Source organism: Staurois parvus, unplaced genomic scaffold (assembly GCF_062004578.1).
Source record: "Staurois parvus isolate SC_StPar_1 unplaced genomic scaffold, SC_StPar_1.0 ptg000964l, whole genome shotgun sequence".
Lineage (NCBI taxonomy): Eukaryota > Metazoa > Chordata > Amphibia > Anura > Ranidae > Staurois > Staurois parvus.
Genome location: NW_028318760.1, coordinates 205,370 through 227,500, shown reverse-complemented (window position 1 = coordinate 227,500; position 22,131 = coordinate 205,370). Strand labels below are relative to the sequence as shown.

General features: G+C 41.8%; 1 protein-coding gene across 1 annotated transcript; it reads left to right on the top strand.

The window, feature by feature from the left end:
- The first annotated feature begins 14,835 nt into the window (after positions 1-14,835).
- FAM32A (family with sequence similarity 32 member A) lies at positions 14,836-20,152 on the top strand. The gene is made up of 3 exons (XM_089657092.1): positions 14,836-15,129; positions 19,601-19,654; positions 19,992-20,152. The coding sequence occupies exons 1-3, from the start codon at positions 14,851-14,853 to the stop codon at positions 20,058-20,060; spliced, it is 402 nt and encodes a 133-aa protein (XP_089513218.1). The 5' UTR covers positions 14,836-14,850; the 3' UTR covers positions 20,061-20,152.
- The last annotated feature ends 1,979 nt before the right edge of the window (positions 20,153-22,131 follow it).

Sequence of the window (22,131 nt, the reverse complement as noted above, 5' to 3'; positions counted from 1 at the left end):
CATGGCTACATCCCAAAAAAAATGGAGATCAATTTTCTGGGTTGTCAGTGCCAGGAATATTTATCAATCAATTATGATTTTGCCTAATGACTAGAAAGTGGATGAATGTTACCTATGTACTGTTCTCCTGCCAATTAGGAAATGTGCAAGTTTCATGCCGTTTATATTTCATTGTAACATTTTTCTCTTTTATCTGTCTCCTTATACAACTTGACCCCCTCCCCCACCCCATCATCACTTGTCCCATATGCAAATCTATGGGTCACCGCCCCACTCTTTAACTATCTATTTACTGATCAATGTGTCTCATTTTCTATCAGCTACAGCTCAGATCTCACATTATTATACAATTGCTGATTGTATTTCACCACTAGTCTGATTGAATTCACAATTCCTGGTCAGTCCCGTTCCCTGACCTGTAATAACCTTTAGGGCCAGTTCACACTACATGTGTTTCAGTTGCTTTTTCGGCATCACAAACGCACAGAAAGAAGGTTATGTGGTTGTCAATGTCATAGTTCACATCAGCGCTTGCATTTTCAGTGCATTGCAGGTGCTGTAAACAAAGTTGACCACGCTGCATTGTTTCTGCACAGAACTGTACTGGAACACATTGAAACATCCTTGAATGTACTAAAACGCACATGTCTCTAACTACATTGAATACAAAGAAAATAGAAAAAAATAAGTGGAAGGGATACAAAAATGCAATGTTAACATGTCCAAAACGCATCCAAAATGTACTGGAACACACTAAACATGCATGCCAAAAGGGCATGAAAAAAACCCATCAGGAACACATCTAGACTGTTTCTATAGTGTGAACCGGCCCTTAGGACTTGTTCACACCATTGGTGGTGCAGAAACCCATGCAAGAACACACATTTTCCAGCAAAGAAATGCAATGCCCTCTGTAGATGTGCGCAGGTACCATGATGAAAACGTTATTGCACCTACACACGTCTATTAAAAACAGCCCCATTCACAGCCACAAAAACGCATGGCACCACACTACTGTGCGGTTAGGTGCGACACACTTGGAAAATAGCTTTCCTGCAGTATTTTGGCATGTTTCCACGTGTTAAGCAGCCCATTGAATTCAATGGGCTTTGGGAAAAAATAAATATAACAAACACAAAATGCCACATTCACACAGGTCCTCTGGCCTGTACAGCATGAATGAGTGGGTTGTTTATGTGGCTAGAGCCACCTGTTACACTATGGGGACACAGCAGCTGTATGAACACAGGTTTTAATCTGACAAGTGTGAAAGCGTGGGGAAGTGGCCCTGAATGCTCACTGTGTGTTCAGGGCTGTACACCTGCAACCATATGCTTGTCAAATTAGGATCTGCAGTATTCACATAGTGTAACATAGGTTGCATGCTAATGGCGACAGCCACAAAAACCAAACACTGATTCACACTCTACAGGCCACAGCACCCATGTGAATGAGCCCTCAATTACACAACGTTTGATTTATTAACTTAGTACAGGTTTATCATTTGGATTGAACAGGAATTTGTTTGTGATTGTGTCCATGAAGAAAATGTGTATTTTTACCATATATATAATTTGGATATTTTCTCTGGTGGTGGGGGCCTGTCAGGTATGCTGTATGGGGCCCCGTGATATCTAACAGTGGCCCTGGGTGTATGCTTGTGTCTGTGCTACCTGTATAGTTAGGAAGAACAATAAGTTCTTCTATGGAGTATCTTGAACCTCTGCTATGTACCTCCAATGCATCTAGGGATCGGCCACATTTTCCTATGAAAAATAACAAAATTCTTTGTAATGTTTCCCCTGAAGCAAGCGTGAACTAACCCCTTCATATTATAAAGCAGACCAAATTGGCATTTTCCACAATTATGCATAGGCCAGATCTGTGTGCCCAGATAGGACCTCCCAGTGGCTATTCTATGGACAAGGTACACTTTTCTGTATGCCTGATCTATATTGAGCTGCAATAGTCAATACGCTGCAATGGGCAGAAATATTTGGAAACAAACCACATGAGCTCAAGTATCCAAACATTAATGTTCCTTCATAGCAAACCTCCATGATGTACTGTATGGGCCTGGCCCACTCCAAATGAATGCATTGTTCTGGTAGGTCCTCCTATTACAGACTTTAGCTACATGTGGAGGACATTGCACTGACTTTTCCTCAGATTGCATATTATCTGGCCATCTTAAGTCTCGGGAATACAATCAAGAGGATCTGACACTTTTTTAAGGTAACAAAAAATAGTCTTTAATTGACTCAACATAAAAATAAGCCAACATGGCTAAAACATATCTTGAAAATATGGGGACTCTGATATCCGGCGACAGTCCGTTCTCGAACGAGAAGCAATTCTGCACCCCTAAAACCAACACAGAGGAAAGGGATGGTCAAATTGCTGTGCTGCTTCCAAACCACCTCTGGCATGCCAGGGTCTTTATGCAGGTCCTCGATGCCAATTCTTGCCTGGGGCCACAAAATATCCACTGGCCACAAGTGAAGGTGAGTGGAGGACGTGAAGGTGGATTTCTACCAGCTTCAACCGCAAGCAGTACCACTCCTGAAAAATGTGAGCAAATAATCATTGACACGTCATCATGACAGTCAATTCTCAGTGCAGGCTATCTAGAGTGTCTTTCCTTTTTAACCATTTCAAGAGTTCAAGGAAACATTCTTGGAGCATCTACTGTGTTTGGAAAGGCCAAAGGTCCCCCCCTCCCCCAGGCACACTAATGCTTACTTGAAGTGGAGCCCCATCCTGATTGCATGATGTGCTTGAAAAGCTTGACTCTCTGGTATACGTGGCTCATGAAGGAGTGTTCTTGGGATCACACCAAAACAAGGTGCTTGTTCGGGGAGCAATGGACAGGAGAGAGGGGCCAAGGAATGCTGGCATGGGAGCAGCTAAATGAATGATTTTGGCTGCTCTGTGGTAAGCGGCTGCTTTTTAAAAGTCAGCAGCTACCGTTTTTGTAGCTGATGACTGTTATTTTTTGATAGCTGGAGTGTAAATCCGCTTTAAATGTACTGTACAGCATTTCTGACAAACGCAGCTTAAGATATGGTGTGGCCCAAGGGTCAATGTGTGTTTAGAATACTTCCAAAATGCACATACAAAAACACTACATCCAAATGCATGTGCCATGTCTATAGCATGTTAAACGGAAGAAAAATGCACTTACATAATGTTAACATGCGCAAGTAAAAGTAGACAAAATCCACATCCTTTTATTCTGGCTTCACATACATGCATTGTGGTCTAACACCGCACTCCTGGGCAAATCACATGCAATTTGTGTGCGTTGCAATTAGAGACAAATATTTTGCACACCTCAAATTGCACCGCATCCGGGCCAAAAATGTGCAGGACCCTTTTTCAGGGTATGCACATGGGTGTGAATAGGCATGCGATCCAATTTGGCAAATCGCAATATGCTTTGTGTACCAATTTTGGTGTGTTGTTAACTTCACCTAGAAAGCCGCAGCAGGTGGCATGAAGGGGTTGCGGTTGTGATGCGGTGCAGCGCTTGCACAGAAAACACTGCAAATTTCACATCGCATCTGTGTGAAACCAGAATGTGCCAATATGTGGCTTGACAAAGCACAGTGGTCAGTGCAGATTATTTTCAATCCATGTTTTTTGACACTTTTCATTCACTGGTTTAACTCAGGTGATCGTTAATCACAATTATCTCCGGAGATCACATGCAGCCCCTCAACCATCTACACATATCTCTGGAAATCTATACAAATCTCCTTGAAAAAAAGTCTCCTCTCTTCTTCGGAAAACAATTGTCCTCCACCTCATAAACGGGGACAGAGAAGACTTCTCCTTGATAACTAAAATCAGATTATCTGTGCTTAATAAACATACACCAATACTGCAAATGCATTGTATTGTCGAAGGCATTGCACACTAACGCATTGCACACTAGAAATGTCAGATGCGTTAGTGTGTACAGTGCATGAGTGTAAAATGCTTTAGTGCACACTGCAGTGTACAACGCATTGCACACTGTAATACACTGTACAATGTGATACCGTGTACACCCAGATTGTAGACTGTAATGCACTGTACACTATCATGCAGGATAGAGCAACGCATTGCACACTGTGATACCGTGTACACCCACACATTGTAGACTAATGCACTGAACACTGTCATGCAGGCTGGAGCTACGCATTGCACACTGTGATACGCTGTCCACTGTCATGCAGAATCCAGCAACGCATTGCACACTGTAATACCATGTACACCAACATATTGTAGAATGTAATGCATTATACGCAGTATACATGTCCAGATATTCAAAGATTAGCCATGAAGGCCTAGCTGGTTACCTATTTGGCGACCGTAGATAGCCGAATAACGCTACACTGCATCCAGGCAGCTCTGGGAGGGCGGCATATGACATCCTGGCAGAATGCGCTCTCCGTGATTGCTGTGTCCTAAGGACACAGCTGATCACGTGATGTGGTAAAAGGCCAATCACAGCGGCGTTTTACCATGTGATCAGCCATGTCCAATGACACGCTGATCACCGGGAAATGCATTTGCCGGGTCTTGGCTGCACGCTGTCAGAATGTGTGGAAAGTACTGCCGAGAACCAGCAGTTATCAGAGCAGGGGTCAGCACCGATGATCAGTTCCCACCAACAGTTCCGCCCACATGTGGCCAGCAGTGCCACCCACCAGTGCTGCCTCATCAACGCACATCAGTGTTGCTAAATTACCGGTTTACCAAATGTTATAATATAAACCAACAAAATAGCTCATAATGAATAAAAGTCTATCGAGCAAAAAGTAAAACACACAGCAGCAAGTCAATACCACCTAAAGAAAGCTCTATTTGTCTGAAAAAACTGATATAAATTTAAGATGGGTACAATGTGGCATGACCGCACAATTGTCATTCAAAGGGTAACAGTGCAGAAAGATGAAAATTGGCCAGGACAGGAAGGGGGTATGAGTACCCAGTAGGCAAGTGGTTAATATCATTGACCCATCAATACCCAGGAGCTAATGTACAGATAAGTAGCATGTGCACCAAGTGAGATTCTGCTAGGCCCCACCCACAAAATTACAATTACCTGTCCCTCACATTTTATAAACATATTTGCAATGGCCACACTTACTTTACATATAAGGATCATCTCCTCAGTTGAGAACTGTGCTCTCGCCATGTCCAAATGCCAATAAAGTTATCAAAATGTTCAACCAACACAAAACCTCCAACCACTTCTCATCCACTTACACTCCCCACAACCACTTCCGGGTGCGCGCGCACGTGATGACTGACTTCCAGGAGGATAGCCGTTCATGCGCCATGGGGACACCCGTTTGGCGCTTATTTGTTTGCAATCGCGCATTTCTATGCGCGGCTATGATAGCTTTCGCGAATGTGCGTTTCTTATTTTGTTTTTTTAACCTTGGCTAATATATATTTGTTGCCAAAGGCCAAAAATCAACAAAGTGTGGACTATTTTGATACTGTAAATCGAATTGTAGAAAACCTGTAGCTGGCTGCACAGTGAATGTGACATATTCATTAGTAAGTACATAATATTGTGGTGCAAGCGGGTTTTTTTTTTTTTTTTTTTTTTTTTTGGTTTTGAAAAAGCCAGTTTGCACACACTTGCATATTCATGCTCTTACAAGCTACATTTGAGCAGATTATATAAGTATACAAAGTAACTATTAAGGTTGTTAATATATTGAACATAAAATAAACACAAAAACATTGGTCAAACATTTATTTTTCAAATATATCTTCATTTATTTGGTCAGCAGGAATAAGTAGGTACAGTCAATATCTTGGGGAGTCACAAAAATAAGATGTGGCAAAAATAAAACACTCCTGCTCATAAGAGCTTACAATCTAAAGATACTTCTAATGAACTGTGTGTGCACAAGTTATAGCAGGAAACAAAGGGGAAGATGAATCAAGCAACATTTTCGTGCACATAGGATTTACTTACACAATCACTTAGTATAAAGAGCCATTCACAAAAAAAGTCTACAGATCAAAATATCAAGAAAACGAAGCATGTGAAAAAAAAACCCTCCCACCTCTACAAATCCCCTACACATACATTTGTCAGCAGGTTTGTCAGAAAAATGCATTGGAGTCTAAATAAGCAAGCAAAATTAAAACGAGCAGATTTTAAACAAAACGATTGACATGTGTGAGGCTTTCAATGCAAAGAGAAAAAACACAATCATTGTGCAATAACACACAAACACACTTTACATGGCCAAAAATATGCAAACGTTTCCAGCCCACTTCCAAACACAGCCTGAGTGGTGTCTGGGGCAATTCAGCACAAAATCTCTTCTTCCCCCAAACCACACCATGCAAGGACTTAGTCAAAAACCACCCGGCCTAGTAACAGGCCAAATCACTCCCTACTGCACGTCTTTATATAAGCTAGGTTGTATTTGGAGCACGCCAAACAAGGCCCCACACCCAATTAAGCCACACCCACCACTGACCTTAATTTGGTCAGTGAAAGTGTTTTCACCTGATGAATCTGCTTCCTACCTGCATTAACCCTTGGTATACAGGCCCCACAAATCAGAAAGAAATATACAGTGAAATGTACGTGTGCAGCATACAACAGAACATTGAGCAGGGATGTGAAAGGGAACCCCAACTGGAACCTTTATTGCTACTGTGGTCACAATTCCCTCCAGATTCTCGCATGAGTTAAGACAATCACATGACCACATCTTGTATGCAATACTGAAAATGACAAATCGATTTGACTAGTATGGTGAATTTCCCATCAATTGGCAAAACACTCCAGAAATCAAACATCACCAAACATTACACTCTGGGCAAAGCTGATTTACAAATCATGCGACTTACAGTAAAGTTGACCATTTCAATGCAATTTCCAAGACCTCTGACACAGATCTCTATGCAAATTGCCACTAAAGTAGTACATTACTACTTAAGAAATCAGTGTTTGAAACGCACCCATGTGGTCGCTCTAATAGCAGACAATAGGGTGCGACTTTGCAGACGATTTACAACTTGCATGTTGTGCAAATCACATGCCAAGTCCCACTCAATGTGCACGCTATTGGAGCGTTCATATTGTTGTGGTTCAAACTTGGTAGGAGCCGCAAGTAATAATAGAGTAATGAATACACTACTTTTCATGCAATTTGCTGAGAGATCGGTGTCGAATGTCTTGCAAATTGCATTTGAAATCACCATGTACCCCGACTTTGAAATCATGCAACTTCTATGCAAGTCACATGATGTGACTGTGGTGTCAATAACACCACTTAGAAATCTGCTTTAATGTGACCGGGTAGCCCCCAGTAACATTGATTGCGATTGCCATGCAATTGGCATGACAGGCGACTTGCAAATCGTAGACCAAGTCGCACCCTATTGGCCACTGTAGGCTCTGTTCACATCCAATTGGATTGTGAACTCGTGCAACTTCACTGTAAGTTGGGCAATTGCCGCATCGGATTAGATGTGACAGTGGTGTTGGCCCCCAGTAACATTGGGTGCAATTTACCATGCAAAGGGCAAGCTGCTGGCCATGCCAACCACATGACAAGTCACATCCACGGTGTGCAATTTCAGGTGCGATTTGTGAATTGACATCGTACCTGATATTGGATATAATGAATGTGAGTGTATTAACATACGCCGTTTGTTGCAGCGAGAGTTCAAAGGTATTTGAGAATTGTGGCCATTTATTAGCAATTTAACATCTAGACTCAAATAGAAATTGCAATGCTACACACAATTGAAAACACAACTAGTTAGTAATTCTCTAGAAAACACAGTAAAATTGGCAACTTAAAGAGTAATTTTCAATTGCATATAGTGTGAGCGAAGCAGGAAAATCAACAAAGGAAATAAATCTTTGAAGGCGTGCGGTACCTGCCTGCTGGGATAAGGGTCTGCTTTGTATTTGGTGGAAAAATCCATACCAGTATTTGTGACAAGTTTGATGTGTGGATTCACCAACCAAGTCTTTTCTCTCTCGCTCACTCTTCTGTATGTCTCTCTTTATCACTCTTCAGTATGTATCTCTCGCTCACTCTTCTTCATCTCACTGGCTCGCTCTTCTCTCTCTCTGTCAGCTCTTTGCTTGCCAAATCCTTCACAAAAGTGGGTGGAGTGTAAACCATCATTATCAAATCTATTAGTGATTCAGGCCCTTATCTTATCCCATTGTATGACATTCACATAAGGTGCAGCTTTGAAGGTGTTTCAACAGACAAGGCCTCATTCTAATTCACATTTTAGGGATGATTTAGACAGAAAGCAAAGATGTTGCCAGAACATGTATGTGAAGACAGCCACACACGGAGATCATGCTACTTCCTTGCCGTGGTTGGGATTCAAACCGACAACCCTAGAGTTGGGAAGCAGTAGTGCTAACCACTAATCCACAGAGCTACATTGCTAACCCTGCCTGTATTTCTGTGCTGTGAATCAATCTTAGGTCCCTGGGCAAGGTCAGTTTAACTACCAGATATCTCCAATGTGACACAAATGTTGTGCTATGTTGCCAATTCAGATGTATGTTGGTTCTATGTATCCCAATACAAAGGATTGCAATACTAATACAGGCGTACCTCGGTTTACCAATGCCTCAGGGAACGTCATATTTGGGATACAAATGCCAAACCATTTCAGTTAATTGGTCTGTTTACAAACGTTTGAATAATTTGGTATGGGCATGTGGCCTGGTATGGTCCCTTTCCTGACCTGCCGGGCTGCATGCTCGGATAAGTATCTGTTATGGATTTTGGGGGGTACCCCATGCTGTTTTTTATTTAATTTCAGCGTGGAGTTACCCCTTAACATCCATACGAGACCCGAAGGGCTTAATATGGATGGGGGGACCCCACGCCGGGTTTTTTAAAAATTGTTTAGAATTCCCTGCAATACTTTTACATCAACTGTCAGTGGGGAACTCCACCGACAGCTGAAACATGAGCGCTGCATTGGTTTTCGCTACTAAAATGCTGCATGAGTTGATAACAGAACTCATGCGGGATTGTAGGAGCGACAGCCATGTGTTAATGTTTCAACTGTCAGCGGGGTTCCCCACTGACAGCTGAATGTAAAAAAAAAAAGCGCGGGGTCCCCCCTCCCATCCGTACCAAGCCCTTCGGATCTGGTATGGATATTAAGGGGGAACTCCATGCTGAAATAAAAAAAAAAAAAAACAGCTTGGGGATCCCCCCAAAATCCATACCAGACCCTTATCCGAGCATGCAGCCCGGCAGGTCAGGAAAGGGGGGGGGGACGAGCGAGCGCCCCCCCCCCTCCTGAACCATACCAGGCCACATGTCCTCAACATGGGGGGGTGCTTTGGGGCAGGGGGGCTCCCCCCAAAGCACCTTGTCCCCATGTTAATGGGGACAAGGGCCTCTTCCGTTAGTGGGATAATTGGTCGGCCATTTTTTTGGGATTTTAGCATATTTTGTTTACTGGTAAAGTTGAAAATTTTTTTTTTCCAAATTTACTGATAAAAAAAAAATGTGCCAAAATCCCGAAAAATGGCTGACCAATTAACCCACTAACGGCCCGAAAATCGTTTGTTTTTTTTGTTTTTTTCGGCAGAAAAATCGGCCGATTTTAGACCCATCTATGGCCTGCTTTAGATGGGTCTAAAATCATCCGCAAAAAAAATCGGCTGATTTTCGGGCCGTTAGTGGGTTAATTGGTCAGCCATTTTTGGGGATTTTGCAACTTTTTTTAATTGGTAAATTTGGATAAAAATTGGCCGATTTTGCAGATTGGCCGATTTTAGCTGCAATGATCGGCAAATTGGCTGATCTTTTAACAGATAAAAAATCTACACATGAGCCATGACCTGCAAGAAAAAGACGAAAATGAAAAAGAAGAAAGAAAAATGCAGGCCATAGATGGGACGAAAACTGACCGTTTAAAAAAAAAAAAAAAAAAAAATCAGTTGTTCAATGGGCCGACGTTGCCACCAATGGTAAAAAAGATTGTTCGATTTTCGCCCCATCTACGGCCGGCAAATATAATAGCAAAGTAATTACTTCTGTCCCTGCAGAGAGCTGCGCTATTATATTTGACATTAAAAAGTATAAAGGTTGCAACAATGTATCTATTTGTATCCGAATAAAAACATCTGTATCCAAAATGGACACAAATGGATACAATGTTGCAACCTTTATACTTTTTAATGTCAAATATAATAGCGGAGCTCTCTGCAGGGACAGAAGGAATGTTTCAGCTGTCATCGGGGTTTCCCACGGACAGCTGAATTTTAAATTATTTCCGTGCATTAAATAAATAATTTAAAAAATTGCGTGGGGTCCCCCCTCCCATCCATACCAAGCCCTTCAGGTCTGGTATGGATATTAAGGGGGAACTCCACGCTGAAATTTAAAAAAAAAACAGCGTGGGTCCCCCTCAATATCCATACCAGACCCTTATCCGAGCATGCAGCCCGACAGGTCAGGAAAGGGGGGGGGATGAGCAAGCGCCCCCCCCTCCTGAACCATACCAGGCCACATGCCCTCAACATGGGGGGGTGCTTTGGGGCAGGGGGGCTCCCCCTCCCCCCAAAGCACCTTGTCCCCATGTCGATGAGGACAAGGGCCTCTTCCCCACAACCCTGGCTGGTGGTTGTGGGGGTCTGCGGGTGGGGGGCTTATCAGCATCTGGAAGCCCCTTTAACAAGGGGGCCCCCAGATCCCGCCCCCCCCCCCCACGTGAATGAATCTGCGGTACATGGTCCCACAGACTCATTCACAAAAAAACTAAGTGTGGTGTAAAGAAAAAACACAGTACAGGGTCTTTGACAAGTCCTTTATTAAAACAATGTCCCCAAGTAGATCCAACGTCAATCGCGGCGGCAGGGACCCGAAACAAGAAAAAAAAAAAAGTTCCGCTTCCGTCCGAGGCTTCCAGCCTTGTGAAGAAAAGGCTAGATGACATTTCTTATATAGGTATGGGGCGGGGCCAGCCGGGGACATCATCCCCGCGCCTTACCTATGTAGGAATTGTCAACCTGTCTCTCCACTGAGGCTAACTAGCTGAATGCAGGAGACAGTCTGACATTTCTTATATAGCTATGGGGCGGGGCCAGCCGGGAACAGCAAGCATGTGACATGGGGCGGGTCACTCGGATGATGTCCCCGGCTGGCCCCGCCCCATACTTATATAAGAAATGTCATCTAGCCTTTTCTTCACAAGGCTGGAAGCCTCTGACAGGAGCGGAATTTTTTTTTTTTTTTTTTTTTTTTTTTCGGGTCCCTGCCGCCGCCGCGATTGACGTTGGATCTACTTCGGGGGACATTGTTTTAATAAAGGACTTGTCAAAGACCCTGTACTGTGGTTTTTTTTTTTTTTTTTTTTTTTTTTTTGTGAATGAGTCTGCGGGACCATGTACCGCAGACTCCTTCACGTAGGGGGGGGGGCGGGATCTGGGGGCCCCCCGCCCGCAGACCCCCACAACCACCGGCCAGGGTTGTGGGGAAGAGGCCCTTGTCCTCATCAACATGGGGACAAGTTGCTTTGGGGGGGGGGGGAGCCCCCCTGCCCCAAAGCACCCCCCCATGTTGAGGGCATGTGGCCTGGTATGGTTCAGGAGGGGGGGGTGCTCGCTCGTCCGTCCGTCCGTCCCCCCCCCCCCCCCCCCTTTCCTGACCTGCCGGGCTGCATGCTTGGATAAGGGTCTGGTATGGATATTGAGGGGGACCCACGCTGGTTTTTTTTTTTTTTTTTTTTTTATTGTGGACCTTTATTTTTACATTCAGCTGTCAAAATAAATATTATCTAGACCTTTGAAATAAGTAAAATCATTACAGAAATAATTATAAAGGATAAGAAACAAAAATAGAATCACTAGAACTAAGGAAATCTAATTAGATTACATGAAGATATGCCGAGTGCTGTTTATTAAACACAGTAGAAGTGACCGAGTGTCGGCTGTCAGAGGACTCCACAGTAAGATTCACTATTAGGCAGTGGCTAAAAAACAAACGCCCATGGCAGACGTCTAAAATGTGTTCTGCACATGCTCAGTTCTATCTGCCAAAGATACTGCACGGGCATCTAGATTTTTACTGTGTCGATTTCCTTGAAAAAAACGATTAACACATTCTTAATTTTTTTGGAAATGGCAGATATTGTTTAAAGTGAAGTCCTGATATTTGGCAAAGCAAATTTCTAAGTGAACATGTCTCTGCAGTGATTTTTCATGGTGTTAGACGTGCTTCTTAGCAAGTCTGTTTTGTGAGTCTGATTCCGGGCGTGTGTCTTTTTGTGAATTAGATTGGGCATCTGCTTATGGGAGCTGGTCAATAGTGAATTTGGTTGCAGGGTAAAAAATAGACGGTCGCCCATGAAAATTGGGCGTTAGCCCATGAATATGCACCCACGCCCAATAGTGAATCAAGGCCACTGTGTCCGTTGACACACAGGGTGCAGCTTGGCCCACTCCCTCCTCACACTGGCTGTGACTGACAGCAGCAAGAGGAAGTGGCTCCCACTGCTACCGCTGTCCATTAAAGAGAGAGCCAGGAGTGCTTCTGCTATTGTGTACATGGCTGGATCTAGATCGGGCTCTAAGTATAAAGGGGGGGCAGAGCTGCACAGAGAAAGGTGGTTGTTTTGGTTTTTTTTAACCTAAAAGTATATGTAAATCTTCACGTTCTAAAACAACCCATTCAGTTTAAAACAGAAATGAAGAAATGAAAGGCAAAATATTTGTGTATACATACATGATAAATTCCCCCCCCCCCCCCCATTTCTTTTTTATTCGTGAAAAAACAAAACCTGCTGCCTTAACTGCTTAAAGCTGGGTTCAAACTTTTGGGCTGTGGCAACAAGCAAGTTATTGTAACGTGTGAAACCTCATGTGTTGCAAGTTACAAGTGTCCCTGATGCTGTTGACTGCAATGTAGTTGCAGTCTGATCCCACTTATATGACAACAGTGGTTATCTTCTGGTGCCACAGGGTTAGTTAGCTGCTTGTTTTTTTTTCTTAAAGATTATGACCAGGTCGTATAAATTTTGCTTTCTGCTAAAGTGTACATGACATAACAAACCTTGTAACCACTTGCCATTGAATGTACATATGTAAACGTCCAGGAAGAGGTCATAGCTGCATGCATTATTTTGTTCTATTCTATTTTCCTCCAGCCACTCGATCACTTTTACAGCTCTTGGAAGGGTCTGCCACACCCCCTCCCCAACCCTTCCCTGGTACTGGCCAGGGGAGCAATAGATAAAACCAGATAGAGGAGTCTAAAAGACCCCTGATCCCTCAGAGTACTTGTCACTGTCCAGGCTATCACAAGGGATGTTGTTTATCCTTTATAATGGCAACAAAGTTGAATGGAAAGAGAAGTTAAAGTGATGAAATTAAAAAAAAAACATTGGATAAAAAGCTCTGGTTTTAGTAGCATTAGCTTTTGTTTTTTTTTGGGTTTTTTTTTTTGTTTTTGCATTTTTACAGTACATGTCGAAAAAAGCTGTGAGGAGCATTTTAGTAATGTTCAGCAGCATTTATCGATTTTTTTGCTGCTGGAAAAACTATTTATTTTATTCTGCTCCTAGACGCTGAACCTCAAAAAAAGCTAATATCCTAAAGTAAGGTGCATGGACACATAGGATAAGACTATTTAGCTTCTAGGATCAGAAAAAATTGCTAATAACAGCTTCTAGGAGCTTAGAAAACGCAGGTGAGCCTTAAAGCACCCCTGTGCTCTCGTGCAATGCTAATGCACACATAGGTTCCACATGCATATGTAAATTGTGATTGCACCGCACATGTGAGGTATTGCCACAAACCTTAGAATGAGAGCAATAATTCTAGCACCAGAGATCCCTTTAACTATAAAATGGTAACCTGAAAAGGCATTGACTATGGGCAATTTTAGGTACCATTGCTTGCCACCATTTTAAAATATTGTCATGTTTGGTGCCTATTTACCTGGCAATCATCTTTTTATATTTTACCAAAAAAATGGTATTTTTAGGTTTGTGTACAATAAAATGCATTTAAGTGTAATTTTTTTTCCTACAAATTTGCGTTTGATAAGTGGCTGTGCAACTATATTGCAACATAAGTAACATGAAAGAACGGACGCCGCTCCAAACTGACCCTGGGAACCAGACATATGAGACATGTAGGATGGCCTCAGCCACGCCTTTGATCAAGCCCCAATGGGCATTGCAAAATGCATCCGAGGCCAGATGCATCAGAGGGCAAGGCTAGATCGGTGACTGAGGCCATCCTACATGTCTCATATGTCTGACTCCCAGGGTCAGTTTAGAGCGGTGTCTGCTCTTTCATCTTACTGAAGTTACATCAACTGTCTGAGGACACTGCTCCCCTCCTTTTCCCTTGCTGGAAGGGTGACTTTTTCTTACATCCAGCCAACAAGCTCTCTCCATTGTCTATAGTACAACATAAATTGCAACAACCACCATTTTATTCTCCAGGGCCAGAAAATATATAATACTTGGGGATTTTAAGTCATTTTCTAGCAAAAAAATTATGTTGGTTTTAACATGCATGTGAAAAAATGTCAAAATTGGCCCAGACGTATATTGCTTAAAGTGGAACTTCCAGTACTGGTCCCCTGATCCCCTTGAGGAATTGGCACATTTGGGGAGTGTGTACCCAATTTTGACAGGTACCTGCTCCCACTTCCTCTGCGGACCCCTGGGTGATCAGAAGCAGAAGTTGTCCCCCAGCTGTGAAGTACTCTGTTGGATTGTGGGACAGCAAGTGGCTGTTTTTTAAAAGTCAACAGCTACAGTTTTTGTAGCTGCTGACATTTATTTTTTGGGTTTAACTGGAGCTCTGCTTTAAGGTGAGCTCTGATGGCAGCTTCTTTGAGACTTGCATGCTGTTTGAAAGTAGTGGATTACATTTTGCTACTCTTCTCTCCATGTTTTATAGTGCTGCACCACAATGTAACTAAATTATTTTGTTACTTACAATGTACATTTTTACTTTTTAGGAAGAAAAAGGACCAAGACAAAAACAAAATCATACAGCAAATTATGACCAGCAAGAAAAATGAGGAGGAAAAAAAGAAGCCGGCTTTAGATAAAAGAACACCAGCTCAGTTGGCATTTGAAAAAATGCAAGAGAAAAGAGTAAGCTGATTTTCAGGTCTTTCTGAGGTCTTTTTGAATTTTACAGGTGCATTTGATATGTACTTGACCTCCTTCTAGCTCAATTAACCTGCTTTATGGTTCCTATTCAGTTGAATGGGGAAATGAGCAGTTTTTGCATGAACAAAAAAACAGTCGACACAGGCAGTGATGTATTTAGGTTTAGTGCTGCCCTAGGCAACACAAATATCGTCTACCCCCACAGACACTGACCAACACCCCCCTCCTGCAGAGAGAGCCTGACATTGACCAATAACACCCCTGCCCTCCATCTGGGAGAGCTTTCTACTACCCCCCCTCCTTCCTGGCGATAGAGAGAGACACCCATCTTCACAGCTCCTGACATCCCCTGGAAAGAGTCCGGCTCTACATACACCATCAAGCAGCCTGCAGCCTCTCTGTGATCCCAGCTGGTTCACATGGTGTATGTGTTCCTTCCTCTGGGGAGAGGTGCCGCCCTAGGCAAGTGCCTTGTTTGCCACGTGGTAAATACGCCGCTGGACACAGGACCTTACTTTTTCTGAAGCCATAATTAGTAAGTATTACTGTTCTATTGAGAGTAGAAAGAAGTGCATGCTAATGTTTTAATTATACTGTTCTGTCTTTTTTTTTTTTTTTTTTTTTTTTTAAAAGGATAAGTTACTTTTTATGAAAAAATAAATGCACATTTTTTGCAGATAAAAGGAAAAACAGGAGCCTGTAAAACATTGCATCAGGGATCCAATGTCAGGCTACTGCAGACAAGCTTTACACCTTTCAGCCCATACCTCCTGTACAGGACATAATTTTGAAAGTTGCAGGGCTTGTGAATGAATGCAGTGACAGACTGGACTTGTTGCTGTCTTTCACAGATTACTATGAAAGCATGATGCTGCTGTATGCACTGTATTTAAAAATGTGATTTTGGGTGCAGGGAGAGGATTGCCTGCTCGCTGTCACAGGGGGTGGTTTGTTCTGGAGCATGTTACACATTACACCCTAAATGTGGGTGTAGCGTGTTTCAAGTTCACTTTATGGAGCATATCCTTTAAGAAAGCTGTAATTTCCACTACAGTGAAGGAAATAAGTATTTGATCCCCTGCTAATTTTGTATGTTTGCCCACTCACAAAGTAATAATCGGTCTAAAAATCGAAAGGTAGGTGTATTGTAACACTGAGACATGCATTTCTTTTGAATTTTTTGTTGCTATTCTGTCTAACAAATTATGCACTGATTTGCATGTTCATTAGGGAAATGTGTATTTGATCTCCTTCACAAAACATGACTTCGTACTTGGTGGCAAATTGCTTGTTTGGTAATCGCAGAGGTCAGACGTTTCCTGTAGTTGGCCACTAGGTTTGCACACATCTTAGGAGGGATTTTGGTCCACTTCTCTTGGCAGATCCTCTCCGAGTCATTAAGGTTTGGTGGCTGACATTGGGCAACTCGAACTTTCAGCTTCCTCCACAGATTTTCAATCGGATCAAGGTCTGGAGACTGTCTAGGCCACTCCAGGACCTTAATGTGCTTCTTCTTGAGCCACTCCTTTGTTGCCTTGGCGATGTGTTTTGGGTCATTGTCATGCTGGAACACCCATCCATGACCCATTTTCAATGCCCTGGCTGAGGGAAGAAGGTTCTCACCCAAGATTTGATGGTACATTGCCTTGTCCAGCATCCCTTTGATGCAGTGCAGTTCTCCTGTCCCCTTAGCAGAAAAACACCCCCAAAACAGAATGTTTCCACCACCATGTTTGACAGTTGGGATGGTGTTCTTGGGGTCATAGGCAGCATTCCTCCTCCTCCTCCAAACACGGCGAGTTGAGTTGATGCCAAAGAGCTCGATTTTGGTCTCATCTGACCACAGCACTTTAAACCAGTCGTCCTCTGCATCATTCAGATGTTCAATGGCAAACTTCAGACGAACCCGGACATGTGCTTTCTTGAGCAGAGGGACCTTGCGAGCACTGCAGAATTTCAATCCTTGTCGGCGTAGTGTTACCAATTGTTTTCTTGGTGACTGTGGTCCCAGCTGCCTGGAGATCATTGACAAGATCCTCACGTGTAGTTCTGGGATGATTCCTCACTGTTCTCATGATCATTGACACTCCACGAGGTGAGATCTTGCATGGTGCACCAGACCTAGGGAGACTGACAGTAGTTTTGTGTTTCTTCCATTTAGGATTGCACCAACTGTTTTATGAAGGATTGCACCAACTGTTGCAACCTTCTCACCAAGCTGCTTGGGGATAGTTTGGAAGCCCAGTCCATCCTTGTGAAGGTCTACAATCTTGTCCCTGATATCCTTGGACAGCTCTCTGCCATGGTGGAGAGTTTGGAATCTGATTGTTTGATTGCTCCTGTGGACAGGTGTCTTTCATACAGGTAACAAAATGAGATTAGCAGCACTCCCTATAAGAGACTGCTGCTAATCTCAATTTGTTACCTGTATGAAAGACACCAGGTAGCCAGAACTTCTGCTGATAGGGGATCAAATACTTATTTTCCTCATGAACATGCAAATCAGTGCATCATTTGTTAGACATGCATTTTCTCTTGAATTTTTTGTTGCTATTCTGTCTCTCAGTGTTACAATACACCTACCATTTGATTTCCAGACTGATCATTTCTTTGTGAGTGGGCAAACATTCAAAATCAGAAGGGGATCAAATACTTATTTCCTTCACTGTATGTCCTTGGAAAACTAATTCCTAAATATGAGTGTCTGTGTTTCAGTATTATCAGCTGACAACTTGCATCCCATTAGAAGTATTTAACCCTTAGGGAGTATCTCACCAAAATGTAATTCTATGTACAGAATACAAATATATGTATTGTATGCACAGAATGCTTCCAGTTTGCCATATTATATCAAATTTTACAGAAAATTTAAATGGCTGTAGATTGAAAGGGTATTTTTTAAGAACATTCAACATTTTGGCTTGTGTAGCAATTGTATTTGCTAAAATATTTTATTTGCTATTTTTGTGCTCAGGAAAGTTCTTAAAAACTGTACTTTTATTCTTTGAACATGTTCCTACTTCCTTAAGTCGCAAAGTGAATTACCTAGTACAGTTTTGTTTGGGGTTTGTTTTGTTTTTTTGCCTTTTTGTTCCTCCTACATAGATATGGCAGATACGTTCAATCAAGACAATGGAGGTTGATTTCCATATAGTACTCTGGCTCTAGCGTGAAAAATTTCATATTTCAGAATTGCTAAATCAATCTTTTGGTTCCATTCGGATAATATCTATGGTTAGTGTCATCTTTATGAAGATTCTTCACCTCCTTAGTCTTGATTATTAATGGCAAACGGTTTGCTTTGCATTTTCTATACAATTATATCCTGTAGCCTTAATCAAAGCTTTTTGTCTTGACCGAGGTACACAGGATGTATAGATTGTTTGCTGCTTTAAAGATGGATGAAATTACCTTGGTTAGTCTTTGGGATCCTCTAAGATTTTAGGGGTTTTTGATAGTTCTCCTCTATTCAGTCTGTTGGTGGCATTTCCATGTAGCTATTTGTTTCAGCTTGGCTGTAATTAAATGTCAACCCTCATGCAAAAATAAATTTGCCCAAAAAAGTCTTCCTGCAAAAGAAGAAATTCATACCTCTCCTGCTGTCATACATGGCTCCACTGGAGAGAAATTGCTGATTGAAGTTTCTCCAGAAACCAACACTTCCAGGAGTGACAATCTTCTGGTATCGTGCTGCACTCAGTAATTCCTCTCGACATCCATGTCTCTACAGGGTGAGGAGCTCATTTTATAAAGGAGAGCAGATCTGTATCTGCTTTCTGTTATACACATATGGGGTTCACACACTACAGTACTGTACACATTTTTACAACCCATTCATATGCAGCCTTTGTTGACCTAATTTGCAGGGAAACCCTTCTGGGGCATTTTCATTTTGTGACGGGGTCATTTTAAAGTGGCCCTCCCTCTGTGGTATAAAACTAAGCTAAAACCAGCCTGTAAAACAGGTTGCCTTATGCCTTTCTTTTTGGTGGTTAATGTGCTAACTTAGCCACCTTGCTGAACCTGGCTGCCTTGGGTATCCCATCAGGTCAAGCTATGTCAAACACCTATTCCCTCACTGCACACTGTGGTTCCTTGTGTGGGTTTTTATGACCTGTATTGCCATAGGAGTCAGAGGAAGATACCACAGTGTGGCAAGGTATTCACACACCTGGAAATATAGGATACCTACAGTGGCCAGGTTCAGCAATGTGGCAAGGTTTAAACACAAGGCACAGATTAAGTTTGGTCCTTTACCGCTAGGGCCATTTTAAACTGCATACCATATATAGCTCTAATTTTAACATGACCTAACCGTTCCAATAATAATCTGTTATTCTACATTCGGTGACTGATTGCCAGGAAGCCCAAAATTGAAGCAATAAAAAAGATTTTAAGTTGGATATAGCAGAATATTTATGCATTCTGAAACTTGACTTTTGTTTTTCTGCAGCAAATGGAAAGAATTTTGAAGAAAGCTTCAAAAACACACAAACAAAGAGTTGAGGTGGGTGAAAACCAGTAATTTTATCTGTATGTATGTGTAGGCTGAAACGTTTGGTTCTTTTAATTTGTTCACATTCATTTTAAGAAATTTTCAGGGCATCTTTAATTTGTCACTCTTTCAGGCCTTTAAATGTAGAAGCATACGCTTGACACCTTTTTCTAAAGTCTGCCTTGATCATGTAATGTAAACCGAGAAGCACTTAGATATCTAGGAAGTTCGAGTGGCTGGTTGATTTTTGGATTGTAATTCCCAGATGTGTGCGTCTAATGTGCCCATCCTCAAAAAAAAAAAAGGTTGAGTTTAAAATGTATTTATTTAATTTTTTTTCTCTCCTCAGGACTTTAATCGTCATCTGGACACCCTGACAGAGCATTATGACATTCCTAAAGTTAGCTGGACAAAATAAAATGTTTTATGTGTCTTCTATGTTGTATTTAACTTCATTTTACCATTTTGCTTCTTAGAGTCAATGTAAATAAAAGGAAAAATTGAAAATTTTATGGCATCGAGTTTGTATTCTTTCACCTTCTTCTTCTCATGGGAATATATGTGAAGTACCCTATTGTATGGTGAGCAGATGGCTACGGCCACCAAGCCTGTACAGTGCAATGATAGACTGTTCAGCCGCAATCACTACAGGTAATCACTAGCTGTGCGAACATCCACAAATAATGTATCATTGTTTCCTATGGATTATGCAGCCTCAGCTTTTGGTTCAAAGCTGTCAAACCCAACAGCCGAAATCAGATTCTTGACATTGGAATTCATCCGTGTGAATGGAGCTTAAGAGCTCGTCCATATAATGAGAAACCTTATGTCACAGTTTATGTAGAAAATACAATCCACAGTTTAAAAAGTATAGAAGAGAGAGCTTAAAAGAGATGTAAACCATATTTCTAAATTTTTTTTAACATGGTAATGTACATTAACCCCTGGACTACAACATCACACAACTAGGCGGCCTCACAGAACTGGGCTTTTTTTCAGTGGGGCCGCATATTTGCATATCTGTCTTTGTGCTGGGAGTGCGCGGTACTGCACACTCCCAGCACAAAGACCGCAGTGTCACTGAGAGCCCTGGGTCCCTTTCTAACGATTGGGACCCGGGACTCCCGATTCCGGGTCACATGATCGCTGTGATATCTTTTTGGCTATCACAGTGATCAGTCACTGTGCAGCCCGGCCCCCTTGTTTTTTTTTTGTTTTTTTTTCTCTCTATGAATGGGGAAGAGAGACATTGTATCTCATGTATGGCATAGAGAGAAAAAAAATGTTTGTAAAAAAATAAAGAAAAAATACCTCGATTTAAGGTTTGATCTAGTACAGTGCCAGGGTTATTGTTTGGGTCAAAGTCCAAAGGTCATGATTTAAAAAAAAAAAAAAAAAAAAATTGGTATCAGTTCGTGTCAATGTCGGTGTGTTTTTAGGTAAAAAAAAAAAAGACAAAAACAAAATGCGCACTATTGTTTCTGGGCTGTACTATGGGTACAAACCACAAATAACACACATCTATGGTGTCGCTGCGATTGTCGAGCTGGAGAATTTTATTTTGGGTTGTTCTTTGGAGGTAGGTTATGGTAGTAATAAGAAACACAGCTAAATAAAAAAAAATGATTGATTTTTTTTTTTCACTATTTTGGGCCAGGTTTCCTTTGATTAATAACAAAAAAAAAAAGGAGATATCCATTACCATTTACCACCAAATGAAAGCCCAATTTGTCCTGAAAAAAATGCGGTATAATTCACCTGGATGTACAAAGTAGTTGTGATGATATGTACGGTTTTACTAACACATGTCAACGTTGCAAAATTGTGCTTAGGCATTTAGATTTGTTTTACCCTTAGTCGTGAAGGGGTTCATTTCAAAAGACATTTTCAGTCACTAAAAATCTAGTTTTTATTAAAACAATGCCTGGTAATCGGTCCATTTAAGAGCCTTTTTCAGGCACTTCCTGTGATAGTGACAACACTTTGTTCCTAAATCTATTTAGGAGATAAACCTTTTTTATGTACATCAGCAATAGAAGGAAAAAATACACTAAAATGAAAACTGAGCACAGCACTTGTTGAGAGAGACCTGGATGTAGCAACCCAATTAAACAATTACTTCTATTCTTTCTTCTAAGAAACCGATTTGTACTAGCAATAACAAGTTGGGGAATTGTATTCGTTCTAGAAATGGCAGTTCTATTTTAGGCTTTCTGGAGACAGAGGTAGCAAAGGAACTGACTGTTGAAGATTAATAAGCAATGGGCCCTGATGGTATTCATCCTAGAGTTCTAAGAAGTTCAAGGTGTAGTTGTTTGGACCTTTTTTAAACAGATCTTTTTACTCAATCTCTTCTTACAAGAGAAGTTCTCCATGACTGGCGAACAGCTAATATTGTATCTATGTATGCACAAAAAGGGTAGCAGGGTAGAAGCTGGCAATTACAGGCCAGTGAGTTTAACATCAGTTGTAGTCAAGGTAATGGAATC